The sequence below is a fragment of the Musa acuminata genome, chromosome BXJ1-1 (assembly GCF_036884655.1).
Source record: "Musa acuminata AAA Group cultivar baxijiao chromosome BXJ1-1, Cavendish_Baxijiao_AAA, whole genome shotgun sequence".
In the NCBI taxonomy this organism is placed as follows: domain Eukaryota; kingdom Viridiplantae; phylum Streptophyta; class Magnoliopsida; order Zingiberales; family Musaceae; genus Musa; species Musa acuminata.
Window position 1 is genome coordinate 36,563,734 of NC_088327.1, and position 21,571 is coordinate 36,585,304.

Sequence of the window (21,571 nt, forward strand, 5' to 3'; positions counted from 1 at the left end):
ATTTCAGATATAGTGCTTGGATGCTGAAACTTGTGGTAAATGACCACAATAGCATAATTGAAAAAATACTGAAATAGTAGCCATGTCATTAATTGGTGAACATTTATATGAAACATAGCAAGCTTGTCTATAAAGCTCATGAACATTGCTACCACTCTGCTACAACTACAGCTGATTCAACAAGATAAATCCAAATCGAAACCTTTAATGAAGATCTTGTTAATCGGAAGGACCCGAACTACTCCACTATCACTATAATGAAGCATTTATGAACTGTTGGTCTAGTAAGCTAACTTCCAAACTTTAGAACTGCATTATATCCCATTTGACACCATTTTTCAAGCCCTATCTTAGGATCAGAAGTGTATCTATGTTGCAGAAGACATAATCTATTCATGGAAAGACATATAAATTTAATATTTTTGTTTATTTCACAGGGAAAAACATGATAAACAGAATTACAATGCCTCACCTTTATCAAGCTCATAGATTTATTTGTTTGGTATCTCTTTACTATTATGGTATATACTATGGTTTGCAATTCTCTTAGGTTTAATAACTGCTTTCTACAGAAATTATGACACATCTTACTAAAAACAAAAAATTTTAGGCTTGGATTTCACTCTTGAACTTATCTTTATTTTCGAAAAATTTCAAATTGAAAATTATTCAATTCATGAACAGTTTTTTAAACAATATCTGAGTGGTTAATCAACAGTCTTTTGATTGTCAAACACAATTCTAGTTTTGCAACTCCACAATTTTCTAAATTATTTCACCCTCTAAACAAAATCCTGAGATGCTTTAGTATCTTTGCATATGCAAATAAACATAAAAAAAACACTATTTCAAGTGAAATGAAGTACTCCGTAGTGAAATAATATCTACACCAAATAAAAGTTTTCACGGGTTCTAGAATGGTCCTGAAAGAACATAAAAAATCTGAAGGCTAATGGATATTTTAGGGAACCTTTAGTCACCCAAAAAATAAAGACATAAGAAGTTACATCTTAGATCAAAATTATGCATAGATCTCTTAGTTGTTGAATATGATTATAGTTGTGCAACACCATAAGTTTCCATATTTTCACCCTCTAAGCAAATCCAAAGATGCTTTAATATCTTTGTATCTGTGAATAAAGATTTAGCAAAGACACCATAGCAAGATTTTAAATTCATCATGTGAAAGTACTTTGATCTGGCAATAGAGCTACACAGTTCAATCTTCAAAGTTTCTTAATGGTCCTAAAAGAATATAAAATTCTGAAGTTCAATTTATATCATAGGAAACCTATAGTTAGAAAAGAAAAAAGAAGCATAGGGTCATAAGCAATTACCTCTTATAATGCATAGATCTCACAATTGTCAAACACACTTCTAGATATGCAATGTGATGTCTTCATGTGATAACTAGGCCATATTGAATGTTATAAGAAATCTCAACTCAAAAAAAAATGGAAAAGGAAATCTGAAGTTTGTTATACGGTTCAATCTTCAAAGTTTGTTTTGGCAATGTGATATCTTCATGTGATACTTAAGGCCATATTACAAGTGCTTTGTTCTGGCAATAGAGCTACACAGTTCAATCTTCAAAGTTTCTTTATAGTCCTAAAAGAATATAAAATTCTTAAGTTTAACTTATATCATAGGAAACTTATAGTCGGAAAGAAAAAATAGAAACATAAGGCCATAGGCAATTACCTCTTATAATGCATAGATCTCTCGATTGTCAAACACTCTTCTAGGTGTGCAATGTGATGTCTTCATGTGATATCAAGGCCATATTGAATATCATAAGAAATCTGAACTCAAAAAAGAAAAAAAACAATAAGCATCTATCAGTTTGATCTAATTATGCATGATTAGCATACACAACAAAATATATAGTCTGCACAAAAATTCTCATACAAAAATGAGACAAAGATAGTAACTTACAAAAAAGAAACACAAGAGAAGCAAATTAAAATCACTTTAAACCACATAATTAGATTATAACAATTGGGCAAAAATTATAGACCACATGTTTCATCAATTGGGCAATAATCATATCGATAACTATGAAATGATAAACAATAAATAGGAAACAAAAATCAGACTCGTAGCTGCAATGATAGTCATGTTGTAAATAAGCCTACTAAAATGCTGTAAAAGGCTGTAAGGTTTCTAACTTACCTTAGGCGGTTGCGCTCATATTTGAAGATCTCGAATCCATGCGCTTGTATGAAAATGTACTGCCTCTTTGACACCACGAAACTTCCCATCGCAATGTTACCAACAACAGATCTTCATGCCAAGCACTAGAGAAGTCTTCCATTTGGAATCTTAATCATTTCCACCTATCCACCTTTTCATCTTATGATGACATTAAATTGGGCAAAGGGCAGTTCAGGTTTTGTTATTTTGGGAGTCTCAAAGATATTCCAAAACTTGACTGTCTCATCTGCTGCTGCAGAAGCTACTACACCTCCCAGTGGACTCCCAGCCAAGGAAAGAACCCGGGATGAATGACCGGAAACCTCAGCCACTCTCGTCATGGATGGGTAATTCCACAAGGTGAGTTGATTGTTCGGCGAACCATGGGAGGTCAGCAATTCAGATTTGTTTTTGTCCCATAGCAATGCACAAACTTCAGAGCCAGCATCAATCGAGTTCAAGCAAGCACCGTTAACGGTGTTCCAAAACTTAACGCAATGATCATTGCAACCTCCACCAGAAGCCAGCAGGTTGCTCCGAGTTGGGCACCAGTCAACGGCCTTCACAATGGAAGTGTGGCTGCTGATCCTGTGAAGCCATTGACGTTGACGTGGATGGTCACGTGAGACAGGCATGCAGGCATCCCATATGTGCACTAGTTTGTCCTGCCCTCCACTCGCCAAATACCGCCCTGACAACACGGACCATTTAAGACTACAAACTCCACGCCGATGCCCATTATAGAAACAGATGAACATGTCATCCTTTCTAAAGTCATAATCAACAACAGTGCCATCAAATCTTCCGACTGTCAAGATTGAATTACTTCTCCACGCAAGTGACAACACAGGGGCCTGGTTCTCATCTTCCATCCCATCCACGACATGTCCTGTTGCTAGATCAATCAGGGATAAATCTGAATTTCCAAATGCGACAGCAAGAACTGCACAGTCTGGCGACCAGCGGATGCAAGTGATAGGTCCTCTGTCTTCTACGGGTTGTAGAAGCTTAGTCGACTCGTTTGCAGCGTCCCAGAGATACACTGCGTCCTCAAGGCCAATCGCCAACACATTATTGCTTCCCCAGTCGAGGAGATTCAAAACATTATCATCCAACAAGCCGTTGATTACCAAAACCCTCTCTGGTTCTTTAGGGATTCGCCTCTGCTGCTTCTTCTGCGGCCGAATGGGCTCGTCAAACTCGGGCAGCTTGCTGGCCGACGCTTCAGGTGCAGTCTTGAAAGCGAGGATACGAGACCTGTTCTTCAAAATGCACTCGTCAAGAAGCTTTTGGTACGCCACGCTCGATGGGGATTCCCTCGAACCATCACGCTGCGGTCTCGAAGGCCCGGTTAGGGCAAAGCGTGCGTAGTCCATGTCCATCGCCGACCGGAACGGGATGAAGCGGTCGTACTCCACACGCCTAGAACGCGAAGAAGACATTTTTTCCAATCGAAACCAGAACGAGACTGGCTAGGTGACGAAAAACGATCGAGAAAACCAGAAAGATCGATCTTCCCACAAGAAAGTCGACAACCAAGAATCGATTAAAAGAACCCCAAGACCAACAAAAATTCTGAACCCTAATCAAAATTTCGACGGATGAAGAACCAAGCGAAACGAAACAAGAGAAAAAAAGAAAGGAATGAGATCACCTCAATAAAAATCGAAGGGAAGGACCCTCGCAGCTGTGCCCGTTCGTGTTCGTCGGAGAGCAGTTCCGACCTTCGCAGAACGACGAGATCGCCGAGAGTCGAGAGTCGAGAGCCGAGAGCCGAGAGTCGAGAGTCGAGAGCCGAGAGGAGGAGAGCGCGCGAGGGGAGAGAAGTTGTTGTGATTGCAACAGAGTGGGCCCTCGGGTTATATAGATGCCACCCAGCCCAAGCGTTACATTCTAAAATCGTTCCGTTATATTTACCCAATCTACGTAGCGGGTAGTTTGACATCACACCGTTATATACAGCTATCATCTACGTTAAATTTGGTGTACCTTATTCTTTTAGAATTTGTATGTTAAAGAAACAAGACGTGGCATTTTTTTATTAATATAATGAGATTTGATATTCTTTTATTTGTCACTAAAAAAGAAGATTTTTATTTTAGGATATTTTAATTTTTAAATAATATCTATAAACTGATAATATTTTTATTAATACACTAGGTTTTGAGTCTCAAATTATAATATATCTTATTTTTTAATTTTAAATTTAGTACAATATTAATTCACATAAATTATGCATCTAATTAATCCAACAAAGATCAAACAGTGAACAATTAGACAAAACTAGAAGTAAATACTGACCATTCTCAATTTAGATGATAAATAGTTAAATGCTTGAATTATTAAGAAAATATGACAATTAATCATTTTTAATTATATTAATTTATTATTATTATTCTAACCAAAATTCATTGAAAGTTCATCTTAAATTGTTGGAGCAAAACAATGATATACAAATTTTGATGAAGAAACAAATAAGATATTAAAATAATAAAAATAAAAAGATAAAGTTTAGAAAGAACTTAAAGACATGTAATCAATGTCTTAATATGAAAAACTCATCCTTACATATCGGATTGATCGAGATTCTAATCTCAATATTTAATCCATCTTATCTTTGCGAACATAAATAAATATTATCATAGAGTTAGTTAACTAGCCTCTCTTACCATATCAAGTAGCAAAAATAAATAATAATAATATTTTTTAAAAATAAAGAGGAGAAATTGTATTGAAATATGAATTAATAAACTATAACCATTTACAATTCTATATATAGAGCCTAAAAAGCATCCTAAATGTCATAACTGATATTGTTGTAAGAGATATCCTTTCATTAAAATATCTTTTATGCATATCAAGATTATCTTTACATAATTTTAATTTTTAAAATATAATACTAATAAAATTATATTTATTTATAAGATAAGATCATTGGAAAAACTTTTAATTTTTTTCTTTTTACTTGGAAAATGATGACTTCACTAGATTATGTAAAAGGTTGAGATACTTTTCTCTCCCTTTATCAAAAGAAAATAGAAAAATATCAATAAACCAAATACGACTATAATGATATATTAAATAATAAAATAATACTTTTAATTAATATCTTAATAAATATAGTATGAATTATTAAAAATATAATAGTATTGTCAAGAAATAATCATATAGGTTGTTGTTATTAGATATCAATTTAATTTTCCTTAAGTCATTTTTGCTATTTTTGACATAATTTTGATTAAAATGTGTTAGAACGGATAAAAGAGCAAAAAAATTAAATTAAATTTATACTTTATGAAATCCATAAAGTAGATTAGAAAATATTTATAAAGAGTATAAAAGAGTTTATAAAAGGTAGAACCAAAATATATGAGATACATTGTTCTTAAAATAGATTCCACTACTTCACAAATTTATAAAATTATTATAATTTTATTTAGCTAAGGTAATTAAACTCCAAATCAAAAACATTCTACATGAAACCTTTATAAATATTTTGTAGATTGTTTCAGTTTTTAAAACTTTGATAAAAATTTATTGGTTTTTTTACCTTTTCATCACATTTTAACTTGATATGTTAAGAGAACTATTTAGACTTTGGATCACTTAAAAAAAATATATATTATTATCCACTTAGAATACTCTTTAAAAGATCCATAATTTGTGAAAGAGGCTTTGGGGGAGATAGATATAAGAGTATTATTATTAAATAAAAGTAGAAAAAATATCATTTCCAGAATTCTTTATTACAAATTATCATTAAATTAAAACTAGGATGCTTTATAAAGTGATATAATAAGCACTAAAATTAGAATGTCTTATGAAAAGATATAAAAAGCCATGTAGAAGTTTTTGTTGTACAAAGCTGATTGCAAGCTTGTATGAGTACATTTTGTGATCATTAGTATTCTTTTATATTACAAATAATGTTATTTTTATCATAATATGAATACCTAGAAAAGAGGAAAAAAGATGATCATATGAAACTAACCAGAGCTTATCCAAGTAAGATTTTCTTTTTAGGCAAGATTTTGATTTTTTTAAATAAAATAATTGAAGGTAAAATCCATCAAACAAAATTACATATGTAACAAAAATCATCATACCACCTAAAATGGTATAAAATATATTATGCATACTAGTCTAGATGTGGATCAGTATGCGAATTGCTTTTGTTTTAAGTGATATAATCTAAATTATATATGAAAACCTTAGAATCACCATATTTCTCATTATGTTGTTGTCATTGGATGGTGCTTACCCATTAGCCATCATTTCTCTCTTTGGTACATACTCCCTTCTTATCCTTCTCTTCTTTCTTCATGTCATTTCTCACTACTTTGTCTCCTCTTCCTCCTCCCTCCTTTGATCCATCTTCTTTCTTCTTTCTCCTTCACTGCTTCCTATTCTTCCTTCTTCCCAATCCAACACAAATTGATATTGGACAAAAGCATATTATTGGATTCTCTTATATTAACAACTATATAAATGCTTTTATGTTCAACATGACCTCTTTTGAGTTTGGCTTCTCAAATTGGATTCTCATATTATTGGATACTTCAATCACCATCATTTTGTATTTGTCCAATGATCTTATATAGTATAAGGTTTATATATTTTATTTTCATATACAAAATATTTAAAAATATTAAGGCCATATATAAGATGTTTAAAAATATTAAGAAAGACTAGGTTAAACAACATAATTGTTCCATTTATTTATAGTCATAGTTTGAAATATCCAAAAGAAAATCCATTAGAAAAATATATTTTCTATTAGTAACTCATTGCAAAATTACCATCATATTTGGTATATTTAGATGCTTTCTCTATTTAATATTTATTACTTAAGAGGAGTCTTGTCTAAGTGGAATTAGAATACTTTGGGTGATATTAATGCCAAGGTTGATATTAATAAGTTAGAGCTTCTAGATGTCATTGCTATTATCTTAAACAAGGATGTTATAGAGTTAGGATCCCTTTATAATCACATTCAGACTCTTACTATGTATGTTTACCTAAAGACTTGGGTTAAGATCAAATTTAAATAGATTCAGAACGAGGATAAGGATATGAGATTTTATCATAATTTAATTATTGATAGATATAAGTAAAATTTCATTCATAATATTCAGAGTGACCAATAGTATATTTATCAACCTGAGCTTATCTCTCATAAATTCATCTCCTTTTATTCTCAATTTTGTGGTGGGGATATGAATAAGCCCTTTTTTTATTTTAATTCTAAATCCCTTTAGCCTAATATGAATAGTATTCTTAATGATCAAGGTTCTGAGTTAATTAGATACTTTAACAAATATAAAATCTGTAAGTTTCTAGGTCGTTCGACTTTAGTAAAAATCCTGGGACTGATGGGTATACTTTTAAATTTTATCAATACCACTAAGATACCAAAAAAGATTATCTTATTGAGGCCTTTAATTAATTATATTTTCATGCCTTTTTGTTGGTTGATTAGGCTAGAACCTTCTTTGTCTTCATCCCTAAATATTTAATTCCTAGAAAAATTTTATATTTTTCATCCCATTTTTGTAGGTAATGTGGTATATAATGTTTTGTCTAAGCTTTTGGCTTCTCATATCAAATCTCTCTTGAATAATTTGTTTGATATTGAGTAATCAACTTTTCTCTCGAGTAGAAGTATTCATGATAATATTTTGATAGCTTAAGAAGTGATTCATTCTACATTTAAAATAAGGGTAAGAGTCCTTTAGTTATGCTTAAAATTGATCTTGAAAAAGAATATGATCGTCTTTCTTGGGATGTCATTTTTTGCATTTATACTCTTTTAAATTGTTTTATATAATTTCTGTCTTGGATTAAAAATTATATTTCTATTTATATTTTTTTATATCTTATTAATTGTAAGGGCTCAAAGTATTTCAAGAGCAATAGGGGTATTGGGGACTATTATCCCCATATCTATATATCATTGTGGCCCAAATCCTTTCTTGCCTATTTCATAAGGCTATTGATGACTAAAAAGACATCAAACAAGACTTTAACAATTCAACAACATATCCTGCATAATACTTTATTTTGGCAAGTCGTCCAATCTTTTAATACTTTATTTGAAACTCCGGCATGTCACCCTTTCCATCGGCATATCGCTCGATCCATTGACATGTCAATTTTTCTACGATATCTGATATTTTAGCAAAATATCTGATCCTTCTAGCAAGATGCCCAAACTTATACCATAAAGTTCAATCGTCCAACTCTATGCCCAATGTCCAACATAATACTTTTCTTAGCATAATTTCTGATTCTCCTACTTTGACAATTTGCCCTTGATAGTTCGAGTCTTTGGTCGATATATTTCCTATGCCGCTTCTCTCAAAAGTATATTAATTTGTAAACTCATCAATTGATTTTATTATCAAAATATAGAATTGGATCACCGTCATTATTATTTTTTAAATATCATCCTTTTTCATGTTTTAAATGTCTTGATGCTTAAGAAAGTATTTCAGAATATTATATTAAGGATTTCTTATAGTAGAACTTTAATAATACTAATGGCTTTATCTAATTTCCTAGGATATTATTACTCTCCCCAAACAAGATGGTGGTTAGCGCATTCATTTGACCACTACTAGTCTTGCTCTTCAAGTGAAAAAGAGTTTCCATAGTGTTGAACTAGGAGTACAATCTTTAGGTCAAAGTTATTACTGTTAAATGACATTATCTCCCCTTAGAAGCATGTTAATTCTTCTCTTGTTAATTGTTGTTGGAGTCTTTTTCTCTACATTTTCTCCATGAGAGTTTATCTTTTTTCATCGGTGATAGTATTTTTATTGATGTGATGCATGATAACTGATTATTTGATGTCCCTCTTTTATTGAAGCTAACATTTATAAATATGGATTTCAACTTTGAAAATGTTATAATTTCTACTTTGATTTAGGGTTTGTCTTTTCAGGTATTAAACCCATTTCGAATGGTATATATTAGTCTATATTAGTATATTAACACATGGTATGCTGGTGGTGTATACTAGGGGTTTGGCGAGAAAGAAAAAGAGAGAGAAGTGGAAGGGGCGATATCGAAACATAGAAGAAAGGAGGAAGGAAGAAAGAGGGAAGAAGTGGTGAAAGAAGAAGGAAGAAGAAGAAAGATGATGAGGAGAAAAAGAATAGTAGTAGTGTACTTGGGAAGCTACAACATTAGTAGTACTGGTGAAGCAATAATATCATCGAAGCGGCAAAAGTAACAACAACAATATCTTACTTAATGTCGAAGTTGTAGTGAGAACAGTAATGAAGTAGCAACAGTAAGGCAGTAGCATCTTACACAAGAAGAGGGCTCGCATTTGTGATGGCGAGTTGGTGACCTCTTATGTGACAATGAAGCATGACGATAATAGCGACAAAAGCAGCAATGGCTAGATGACAACTTCTTAAAGGAGAAGAGAGCTCGCATTCGTAAGTCATAATCTCTTTTTTTTAACATTAATTTGGATAGGATCTCCACTATATCTTTGATTTTTTATTAAGTTAACTAAATCGCTAAAAATGGGATGGTCCGCATATTGGCTCACATCTGAACAAGTATATATCACCCATCCTATATCATTTTTGGTGGTACAATAAATGTTGGTTTGGTTAATAATTAATCATGGGATATATGTAAAATACTATCCTTATTTGGGTTAGTGGGTGGACCTTCTGTTATAAGGATTAGTATTCCCTTAGCCTCTATGATGATAGGAGGGTATGGAAGGCGCAACTATTAACTAAATTTGCTTATAGGTATTTAAGAGGTTGCTATAGTGACACTAGTTTGAGTAAGGAGTGTTAGGTGAGGCTATAGAAGGTTCTTATCCTCCCTAGAATTTAATTATTTTGTTAAAAATTGCTTCATCATAGGCTTCTTACCACCGGGAGATTAGCTAAGATTGGTATTTGTGATTTTAAACTGCGTGCGCTATTGTACAGGGAAGGCATGGATATACAGGATCACTTATTTTTTTAAGTGCAAATTTGCTTGTGAAGTATGGAGTGGGTATGCAGTGGGCTAGAGATTTTGGTGTATCCTTTGCTCACAAGAATGATTAAAAACTTGAGGTTGAGAGAGGGGGAGAGCCTTACTAAAATCAGTTATTAATTATTGAGAGTCTTGATTGCTTGTGACATTTGGTTGATTTGGAAGGCCCAGGCCACCTTCAAATGGAGTTAAGGGATTAGCTTTCTCAATTCTGTCTAAGGAATGTTTGGGGAACAATCAATTACTTATAACTTAGTCCAAACCCAATTATGGATGGTTTTAGTTTAATTCAGATGGTGCATTTAACATGCTGGATGATTATGGTGGAATAGAGTTCCTTCTTAGAAATAGTGCAGGGACACATATGATGGTAGACTATCAATTTATCGAAAATCATATGTTGAAAACCTGAATAAATTATGATCAAATATGGGATTGACCTTGCGATTGAAGAGAGGGTCCCAAGTTGATAGCTGAATATGATGCAAAGTTGATTATTAAGTTCATTAACAAAGAAGAATCTCTTCTATGAAGTTCATTAAATTGCTTAAAATGTATTTGGATTTTTATTTTGAGACTTCAAGCATGCATATTTTGTCATGTGTTTAGGGAGGAGAACAATAGTACTAAATGGTTAATATATTTTGCTCTTTGTTCTAAGTCTTCTAGCTTGTAGAGATTGGTTTGGTCACCTTGATCATTTTTTTAATATTCTAAGGAGTATATTGTAGTTTTTATTAGAGATTTATAATAATATATTATTTTATTATTATAGCTGTAGATATCAATGCAACGAAACATGCAAATAAATTTAGTAAATTTAATAGGCCACACAGTTAAATAAAATGATCATAATGTAAACATGATGTTTTTGGGTTTGCTTCCAAATTTGTTGCTTCACCTCAGGCTCTTTTGTACCTTGCCAAAGCTTTGCTTCATCCAAACGTGTCAAACAAGCAAAGTTTGGATTGTTAAGCAAATGTCTCACCAATGATTAAGTTTTCAGACATTGCATAGCATTGCCAATGCCATATCTAACTTGCTCCAAATAACCTATAGCTTAAAGCAGGTCGACCAAAAGAATGATACTAAGTATATAATCACTAACAGATAAAATATCATGCAACCATCAAAAGACATTATATTGTACAAAGCTGAATTAAGTCAACATCCTAAAATTTATTCAAATAGAAATAGACATTTCAGAGTACTTCATTTGTCCTTTAGAAGCTTTATATATAATCTGAAGTATCTAAATAACTAATCCTCATATATATGGTCATGTGCACCTATAAAAATAATTTAACACATATTATCACATACAAAAACACACCAAATAAATATACAAGAGCACAAATATAAGTACAAAAAACTCACTGGTAATGATTTTGGAATATATTGAATTAGATAAACATCTTTATGACAAGCAAAGATAAAAACATACAATAGACAAATAACAAATAAAGGAAAATAATACCAAACTTAGTGGCAACGTTTCTGGAACACAAATTATTGGCATAGCTATTAAGTTTTTGTCTTATCATAAGACAGCAATATGGGACCAACAAATAAAGATATCAAAGGCTGCTCCGGAAGATAATATGAAATTTCACTTAAGCTATTCTTTGTAATTCTATTCTTATAAATGTCAATCATGTGCTTATTCATCAAAAGTTGCAATAGGACTAACTCCCTCCTAATTGAACACGAACATCTATACTTGAAAATATTTTCTAGGAAAATAACAAAATCTTGTTTAATTTTTCTTCAAGAAATTTAAATATTACCTATTTATTTTCAACTTTTAACATAGTCAAGCGGTTAAATATTACCTCCTAATTCAACACGAAATAACCAAATACTATTTACTTTTTATTCATGAAGATTCAAATATTACTTGATTATTATGAGTTTTCAACATAATCAAGCAATCAAAATCTAATCAATAAATGAAGCCCACTAATATGTAAAGTGTTTTTGTTATTTAGCAGGCACTACTCTTCCTACATGATTAATGTAACAAATGAGTACTATAGACTTGAATATCCCATGGCCTAGAGGGATACATCTATATATGTTTAAACTTCTTGAGATTTTGTAGTAGCTAAAGCCTCTTGATGTGATAGCCATGTTTATTTTTGAATAATCTGATCATACTTGTTTGAGGCTAAGGCAGAGAGATAAGAAAATAAAACTTCATAACTTACCTATAAAGGCCTTATTCTTGTGAAAGCTCTAATGTTCTAACATAAATTCACTGACTAACTTATGACCATAAACCATAATGTCATGTCTGCAAAGCACCGGGCATGATTTCACTTGCTATAACTTGGAATGTTATGGCCATAACTTATCCAAAAGCTAAAGGTTTGATAGAGCATATAAACATCACAAAACATGAATTATCTTTCTACAAACAGAAAGTATATAAGCCCAATATGGTTGTAGAGTTAGAATAAATTACCTTTTCTATTACTAGTGGAACAGAGAGAAAGATGGGCTGATCAAGTACAAAAAGGAACTCAAGATGTTGCCCTCACTAGTCTCATTCAGAAGACTTTTAGAGATTTATAATTCACATAAAAAAATAAAAAATTATTTTCGTGTATCTAATATTGTATAGAGTGAGTAGAGTGGTACCAAATTTATAGATTCATCAAGAGAATACTCAAAAGTTACGTGAACTGAAATCCTAGAGATCAATTTATATAACACTTTCTTCTTTTAACACAGTTCTTCATAAGGAAAGAACAAACTGAGAAATAGAAACAGAAAGTAAAATTAAAAGTGTCTCACAAGATTTACTCATCATATTATGATTATATTTAAGCAATGTCAACTAGCAAAAACACATATTCAAGCATGATTCATAATTTCTATATGTACCGATATACCGAGTCTCGCTCAATACAGTATGCATACTAATGGTATGCTAGGACATATTGCCAATATGCCTAAAATGAGTTAAAATCCCTTTAAAAATATCTAAAAAATAAAAAAAAAGTTAGAATAGAATTTTTAAGATATATATACATATAAATTTTGTATAGCTTTAGCAAAAATAATGTAAATTAGAAAATATTATCACATATCTTTTTCGAGCTTTGAGGAGTAGCCTTGTGGTATGTTTTAGATCATCCTTCCATTAATATTGAATTATCTAGTAGCTAAGGGGTATTGCCAAAAGTAAGGTGTTGATTATAACGAAACATTCTCACCCGTAGTTAAGCTAAAATCCATTTGAATTCTATTAGCTATTGTAGTATACTATGATTATGAGATCTGGCAGATAGATGTGAAAACAACATTTCTTAATGGCAACCTCGAGGAGGAGGTGTATATGATATAGCCTTGGGGATTTGTGTTCAAGGATTACCTAAATAAGGTGGTGTGTAGGTTGCTTAGGTCCATTTATGGACTAAAGCAAGCTTCCCAAAGTTGGAACATAAGATTTGATCAGGGAATCAGATCTAATGACTTCGTTAAGAATAAATATAAGCTTTATGTGTACTGGAAGGTAAGTGGAAGCGCTATCACCTTCTTGGTGTTATATATGAATGACATCCTAATCATTGGGAATTATGTAAGAATGATATCCACAGTAAATACTTGGTTATTTAGACACTTCTCCATGAAGGACTTAGGGGAAGCATCTTATATCTTGGGGATTCGGATCTATAGAAATAGATCCAAGAGGATGTTTGGTCTATCCTAATCTAAATACATAGTTACCATTGTCAAAAGGTTTGGCATTAAAAATTCCAATGGAGTTCTTATACTGATGAGATATGAGATATCGTTTTCTAGGAGTATATCCCTAAATACTCCTGAACAAAGAGCGAACATGGATAGGATAACCTATGTCTCAATGATAGGGTCTATCATGTATGTCATGCTATATACCAAACCTGATATAGCGCTTACTCTGAGTGTCACGAGCAGGTATCAGGCGGATCAAGGCTTGGAGCACTAGAAAGCAGTAAAGTATATCCTTAAGTACTTGAGAAGGACTAAGAATCTTTTACTAGTATATGGAGGTAGTAGCCTTAGGGTTGAAGGCTACATAGACTCAAGTTTCCAATCCATTATTAATGATAGCAAGTCGAATTCGAGGTATGTGGACTGTTGGGAAATCTTGGGGGCGACATAACATGCGCAGAACAAAAAAATAAAATCCTCAATTTCCCAAAAAGATATTCGTTGTCGTTCAAAGATTTGTGCGTAAAAATCTACGAAATAAACTGCGTATATAATAGATTATGTTACCTAGGGAGATCATATATCCCTATTTCCTTGTAGATCTTTAGGAAAGGGTGAAGGAGGTCAAGCGTCCTCCTCTCTAGCGGTGATCCACATAGCAGAGCTACGATGACACTCCTCAAAACTCTAGGCCTGCTATGAGGTGGATACGGGGAGGAAAATAGGAGAGGAAAGCAAAGGCTCTAGCCTATGAACCACTGAATCCCTCCTATTTATAGAGGTCCCATGTCAAACCCTAATGGATCCTCCCTTATTGGGTATTGGATCTACATCCAACTACCTAAGCCTCTTAGATTAGTGGATCTTTATCCATTAATCTCTTATGAGCTCTTATTAGATCTCATCCATAGGATCCAATAATTCAAGGGCTTATTGGATATCTAATAAGACAGGGGCTCCAACGGATATCTCATATCCGAACTTCTACTCATCGCAACGCCTACCATATATGTGTGACCCTCTAAGCCTAATATCGAGCTGGCCATGAGTCATACCTATCAGAACTCATTCTGACTCAATGAATTATTATCTCTATAATAATTCACTCGACTTATCGACTATGGATGTACTAGGCTACTACGCCGTAGTCCCCAAATGATACAAGGGAATCCAATCCATTGAATCTATCTGTCCTTAGTTACCATGTACCTATAGTCTCTCATCCATCTAATATCCCAGAGACCGTATATCAGGCATGGTGCTGTCAGACTCATACGGTTTCTACACGAGTCTCGCTCTAATCGGATTCTCCCAGAGGACTCTTTCTCTCTCAATCCGAATGACCCTGACTAGGGATTTGTCTGAGCAAGAACACATGGGATATTCCTCTCATGACGCCGAGAGTAGATGATCCTCTATCGACACTCAATAGCCCTCGTAAAGTCAACTGCCACTCTCAATGATCAACTGTACTAGATCTGGGGTATCCAAACCTATAAGTCTGGTATCAAAGAGTGGAACACTCATATAAGACATCCTTGGTGTCTCAAGTCTAAGGACCAAATACACCACTAGGACTACGGAATCGCTGTTTGACAATAAGGTATCATCAATCATCTAGCATTCCGTAAGCGGATCAATCAGTGAACTCATTCTCCAATGAGCACCTGTACTGTATCCCTAGTATCCCCACATGAGCAGCTATGAGACCAGCTGCATCCATCATATGGATAGGTATATAGCACACCAGTCTATCCGGTTATCTCGATGTCCCTCTCGAGTAACCTATGATTGGGATTATTTAGGATCTGTGTTTAAAGGTGAATCAATCTTATTATCGTGATCTTATCACGATCCGATTCTCATTGCACAGATCCAAGGACATAACAATATATATATATGCATACATACAACAATTAATATAATAAGCTAAAAGATTCCGTGTCAAGTCACACGTGCCAGCACTCACGTGATTGGCTTGCTGGGCACCTATTGTTAGGATCAAGAGCACTAAGAGGGGTGGGGGGTGAATTAGTGCAGCTGAAAAACCAATGTCAGTTTAAAAACTTTCGTATGATAAAATAGTTTCCGATGTAAAGTCATTTTCGGAAACTTAACTTGAAAGCGAGTTCGTAAAGGAGTGCAGCAAAAGTAATGAGGAAGTAAAGCACATATGGAGGTTTGCAATAAGGTAAATAGCAAGAATAAATGCAAACCAAAGAGCACGACAATTTTAGAGTGGTTCGGTCAATCTTTACCTACATCCACTTTTGGCTTCCTCCTCCGATGAGGTCACCGATGTCCACTAGAGGCTGGGCAGTGGTACCATTGCCTGACAGGGGCGGTACCATCGCCCAGCCTCACTCAGAGATTGAGCCCCTGGGCGGTGCTATTGCCGACCCAAGTGGTGCCACCGCCGGTCAGGAAATCTAGGTCCGAATGGGCTAATCCATTCGGCCCAATTTGGGTCTGTCAAGGGCCCAATTGTCCTAAGATTAAGTTAATGGGATCATATCCCATTTTTAACTTAATCATCATGCTAACTACGATATTTTAAGACATTATACTACAGCTTGCTCCGGTGTATCAATCGCTTTCTCCGACGAGCTTCCGGCGAACTTCCGACGAACTTCCGACGAACCCTCGACGATGCTCCGGCGGACTTCCGGCAAACTCCTGGACTTGCAACGATCCACTTGGCGAGTTTTGACGAGCGTCTTTGGCAAGCTCCTGGACTTCTCGAATTTGTTCTCGTCTGGACTTCCGTCGAACTCTCGAACCCCCAACGTGATTATGGTCTTGACTCCAACATAACTCCTGCTGCATATCTTACTTTCATCATAGTTAATCCTACATATTTATCTCAACATATGGATTAGATAACAAATGACAATTGACTTCATCATCAAAATCCGAGATCCAACAATGTCCCCCTTTTTTATGATGACAATCAATTGATAACGGAGTTAACCTTAACTCCCCCTATCTATTTGCCATACTTGAGATAAGTTATTCTTGAATTCAAAGACTTTGAATTCAAGAGACATATTGATAAGTTAATATCCCTTAACCTTATCAATACTCCCATCATGATTCCTATCATGATGTATCTCTCTGAAAATGATGTCTAGGCTTGACATCCATTTTCAAGTTTTACATTTCAAATATGAATGATAGTAATCAAAGTAATTCATCATATGTTAAGATATCAACATGTTAAATTGTGATGCAAGCTTTTGATATCTTAACATAATGCAAACATTTCAATTGTTTAGCGATCATAGCATTTCATCACATGGCAAGATATCAACATGTAAAATTGCGATGCAAATTCTTGATATCTTAACGTGATGCAAATATTTCAATTGTTTAGCAATCATAGCATTTCATCACATGGTAATATATCAACATGTAAAATTGCGATGCAAATTCTTGATATCTTAACATGATGCAAACATTTTAAGTGTTTAACATGATGTATATCAATTTGTTCTTGATATCTTAACATGATGCATATATGACATAGTGTAAATATGGCAATCATAGCATTTTTATCATCAATTTACCATATATTTCGATGTAAGCTTCTTTTGATATCTTAACATAATTCAAATTTAAATATGGCACTCATAGCTATTAATTCAAATATATCACTCATAGCTATCATCAATTCATATATTTCTCCCCCTTTGTTATCAACAAAAAGGAGAATGATATAAACAAATTTTAAATATAAGTACGGCAATGATTCATGCCATAACAAGGTTCATGTCATTTTTCAACAATGAGTGATAGGATACCAATTATACAAACATCTCAAGGAAAACATGATATGGAGATAGCTTTGAATACTTCTTCTTTTTTATTTGTTATTATCTTTTTGCATGAAGGAGGAAGGCTATTTGTGAGTTTACTTCGAATGAAGTTAAAATCGATAAGAGATTAAATCATGCTTCATTTTTATAAGGATCAAGATTTGTATGTGAAACAAATCTTTGCAAGTAAAAACAATATCTTCCTTTTTCAAGAAGCAATTTATAAGAATGAATCATTTCATCAAATTCATTTCTCGAAAAAATATTTTTCACACGATAAGTGTATGAGAGATGTATTTACTAATTGATTCCATATGTCAAAAATCAATGATATGAATCAAACTCGATATGACACATGGTTATGAAAGTTACATTAAGTCTGGAAGAAAATAATGTATCAAGAAAATCTGATTGTTAGGATACCAATTGTTAAGAGAATCCGAAAATAAAATTTAACACTTTCATGCATTCGGACAAGGTTTTGTTATAGATTTTCAAACACAATCATGAAGATAAAACATGCTCATCAACATGGAAATTTTTATATCCAAAACACATAATTTCCAACATATTATTAAGGCATGTAATAGTGTAAAACTCTCATTATAGCAATTGAATGAATCAAGAAAATTCAAAAAATAAATTATATGAGTTCAAGCATTCGGACATATCAATATTCCTAATTTTCTTTTAATGAAATCAAATTGTTCTTCACTTAGAGGTTTTGTAAAAAATATCAGTTGATGTTTAGTATCAATGAACTTTATGATTACATCATGATTAGTGACATGATCTCGTATAAAGTGATGTCTAATATCAATATGTTTTGTTCTTGAGTGTTGAATGTGATTCTTTGTTAAACATATTACACTTGTGTTATCACATTTAATGGGAATATTTTTAAGATAAACTTTATAATCTTCTAAGGTGTTTTTCATCCATACAACTTATGCACAGCATGCACTAGCTGCAATATACTCGGCTTCGGTTGTTGATAATGCAACCAAATTTTGTTTCTTAGATAACCAGGAAACAAGGGCATATCCCAAAAATTGACATGTCCATGATGTATTTTTTCTATCTAGTCTACACCCAACAAAGTCCGCATCAGCATAAGCAATCAACTCAAAATTCTCGGTTTTTTGATACCATAATCTTAGATTTGTGGTACCTTTAATATATTTAAGTATTCTTTTAATCGTTTTGAGATGAGATATCTTAGGGTTTGATTGAAACATAGCACAAAGTCCTACATTGAACATGATATCTGGTCTAGTTATAGTGAGGTAAAGTAAACTTCCTATCATACCCCTATAAGTTTTTTGATCGAAGCTTTCTTCACTTTCATCAACTTCTAACTTAGTGGAGATGCTCATAGGAGTGTTAATAGCTTTTGAGCTATCCATATTAAATATTTTTAGTAAATCTATAGCATATTTAGTTTGACTAATAAAGATGTCATTGCTTAGTTGCTTAATTTGTAAGCCTAAGAAGAATGTTAATTCTCCCATTAAACTCATTTCAAATTTGAGACTCATAGTTTTAGCAAAAGATTCACAAAGAGATTCATTCGTAGAACCGAAGATAATATCATCAACATAAATATGAACAATGAGAAAATTATTTTCAAAGTTCTTGATAAACAATATGGTATCAACCTTGCCTTTTGTGAAATTATTTTCAATAAAAAAAGAACCAAGTCTCTCATACCAAGCCCTTGGGGCTTGCTTTAAACCATAAAGAGCTTTAGTTAGTTTAAACACATGATTAGGGAGGCTATTATTTTTAAATCTAGGAGGTTGTTCAACATAAACTTCTTAGGAAATAAAGCCATTAAGAAAAGCTCTTTTAACATCCATTTGAAATAACTTGAAATTATTATTACTAATATAGGCAAAAAGCATCCTTATGGCTTCTAATCGAGCCACAGGAGTGAAGGTTTCTTCGTAATCGATACCTTCTTCTTAGTTAAAACCTTTGGCCACTAATCTAGTCTTGTTTCTAACCACGATACCATATTCATCTTGCTTGTTTCTAAAGACTCATTTAATACAAATAACTAAATGGTCATTTGGCCTAGGAACAAGCTTTCACACCTTATTTCTCTTAAATTGATTTAATTCATCTTGCATTGCGATAATTCATGAATCAACTTTCATGGCTTCGTTAATACATTTTGGTTCAATTTGGGAGAGAAAAGCGACGTTGGCACAAAAATTTTTAAGAGAAGAACGTGTTTGAACCCCCTTAGATGTGTCTCCTAAGATTAGCTCCTTAGGATGAGTATCAACATACTTCCAATCCTTGGGTAAGGATGTTTCAGAAGTGGATGCATCCAAGTTGCTAGTTGGAGAAGGGGTTTCATTTAAGTTTAAAGAATTGAAATTAACATCATTATCAAAATCATTTTTCTTGATTTCGTAACTCCCATTAAAATCAATATGAATGGATTCTTCTATAATTAAAGATCTTTTATTAAAGATACAAAAAAGCTTTAGAAACCAAATAATAACCAAGAAAAATTCCTTCATAGGATTTAGCATTAAATTTTCCTAAGGCATCTTTTTCATTCAAGATAAAACACTTACACCCAAAAACTTTAAAATATGAAACATTGGGTTTTTTGTTGTTCCACAACTCATAGGGAGTTTTGGTGAGTAAGGGTCTTACTAGAACTCTATTCAAAATATAGCATGTAGTGTTTACAGCTTCGGCCCAAAAATATTTGGGTAAGCTATGTTTATTCAACATGGTTCTCGCCATTTCTTGTAAATTTCTATTTTTTTCTTTCTACTGTTCCATTTTGTTGAGAATTTCTTGGAGTAGAGAAGTTGTGATTATATCCATTAAATTTATAAAATTCTTGGAAATCATGGTTTTGAAATTCACTACCATGATCATTTCTAATTGATGAAATCATAGAACCCTTTTCATTTTGAACAAGTTTACAAAACTTGGTGAAATATCTAAAGCATTCATTTTTGTGTTTTAAGAAATAAGTCTATGTGTATCTACTATAGTCATCTACAATGACGAAGGTATATTTGCTACCTCCTAGGCTTGATGTAGAGATTGGTCTGAACAAGTCTATATGGATCAACTGCAAAGGCCTAGAGGTGCTTATTTGATTCTTAGATTTGAAATTACCCTTAATTTGTTTTCCTAATTGACAAGCATCACACACATTATCTTTGATGAACTTGATATGAGGAATTCCTCTTACAAGTTCTTTGGATGATATTTGAGTGATTAGTTTCATGCTAGCATGACCTAATCTCCTATGCCATAGCCAAGCATCCTCATTCAAAACCGAGAAACACATTTCATTACAAAGATCAATGATGTCAATGGTATATACGTTATTTTATTTTAATGCAATCATAGATATATTTTTGTGTGGTTTTTCAATGATGCAAGCATTAGATTCGAATTTGACAATTTATCCTTTATCACATAGTTGACTAATGCTCAAGAGGTTATGTTTTAAATCATCAACTAACAAAACATCTTCAATAAAGAAGTTGGATTTGTTGCCTATGGTTCCTTTACCAATGATTTTACCCTTGTTGTTATCTTTGAATGTGACATAGCCTTTGTCTATGCTAGTGACCTTAGTGAATTGAGATGAATCTCCGGTCATATGCCTTGAGCATCCACTATCAAGGTACCATCTCTTGCTCCTAGCTTGTGATGGTGTATGTTTCTATAAGAAAGGATGATTTTTAGGTACCCATTTACTTTTGGGTGCCTCAAAAACTGATCTAAATTGTTTATCATATTGCATAGAATTTATCATGGTTCCTTTGGGAACCCAAATCAGTTTGTTCGGACTAGTTTTCTTAAATGGATAATGATAA

The 21,571-nt window shown here is 33.0% G+C and overlaps 1 protein-coding gene across 1 annotated transcript; it reads right to left on the minus strand.

Annotated features, from left to right (window-relative positions):
* Positions 1 to 1,357: 1,357 nt before the first annotated feature.
* Positions 1,358 to 4,001, minus strand: LOC135587669 (cell division cycle 20.2, cofactor of APC complex-like). The gene is made up of 2 exons (XM_065079310.1): positions 2,173 to 4,001; positions 1,358 to 1,802 (listed from the first exon to the last, which is right to left on the minus strand). Exon 1 carries the CDS (start codon positions 3,633 to 3,635, stop codon positions 2,349 to 2,351), a length of 1,287 nt encoding a protein of 428 aa, XP_064935382.1. The 5' UTR covers positions 3,636 to 4,001; the 3' UTR covers positions 1,358 to 1,802; positions 2,173 to 2,348.
* Positions 4,002 to 21,571: the final 17,570 nt, after the last annotated feature.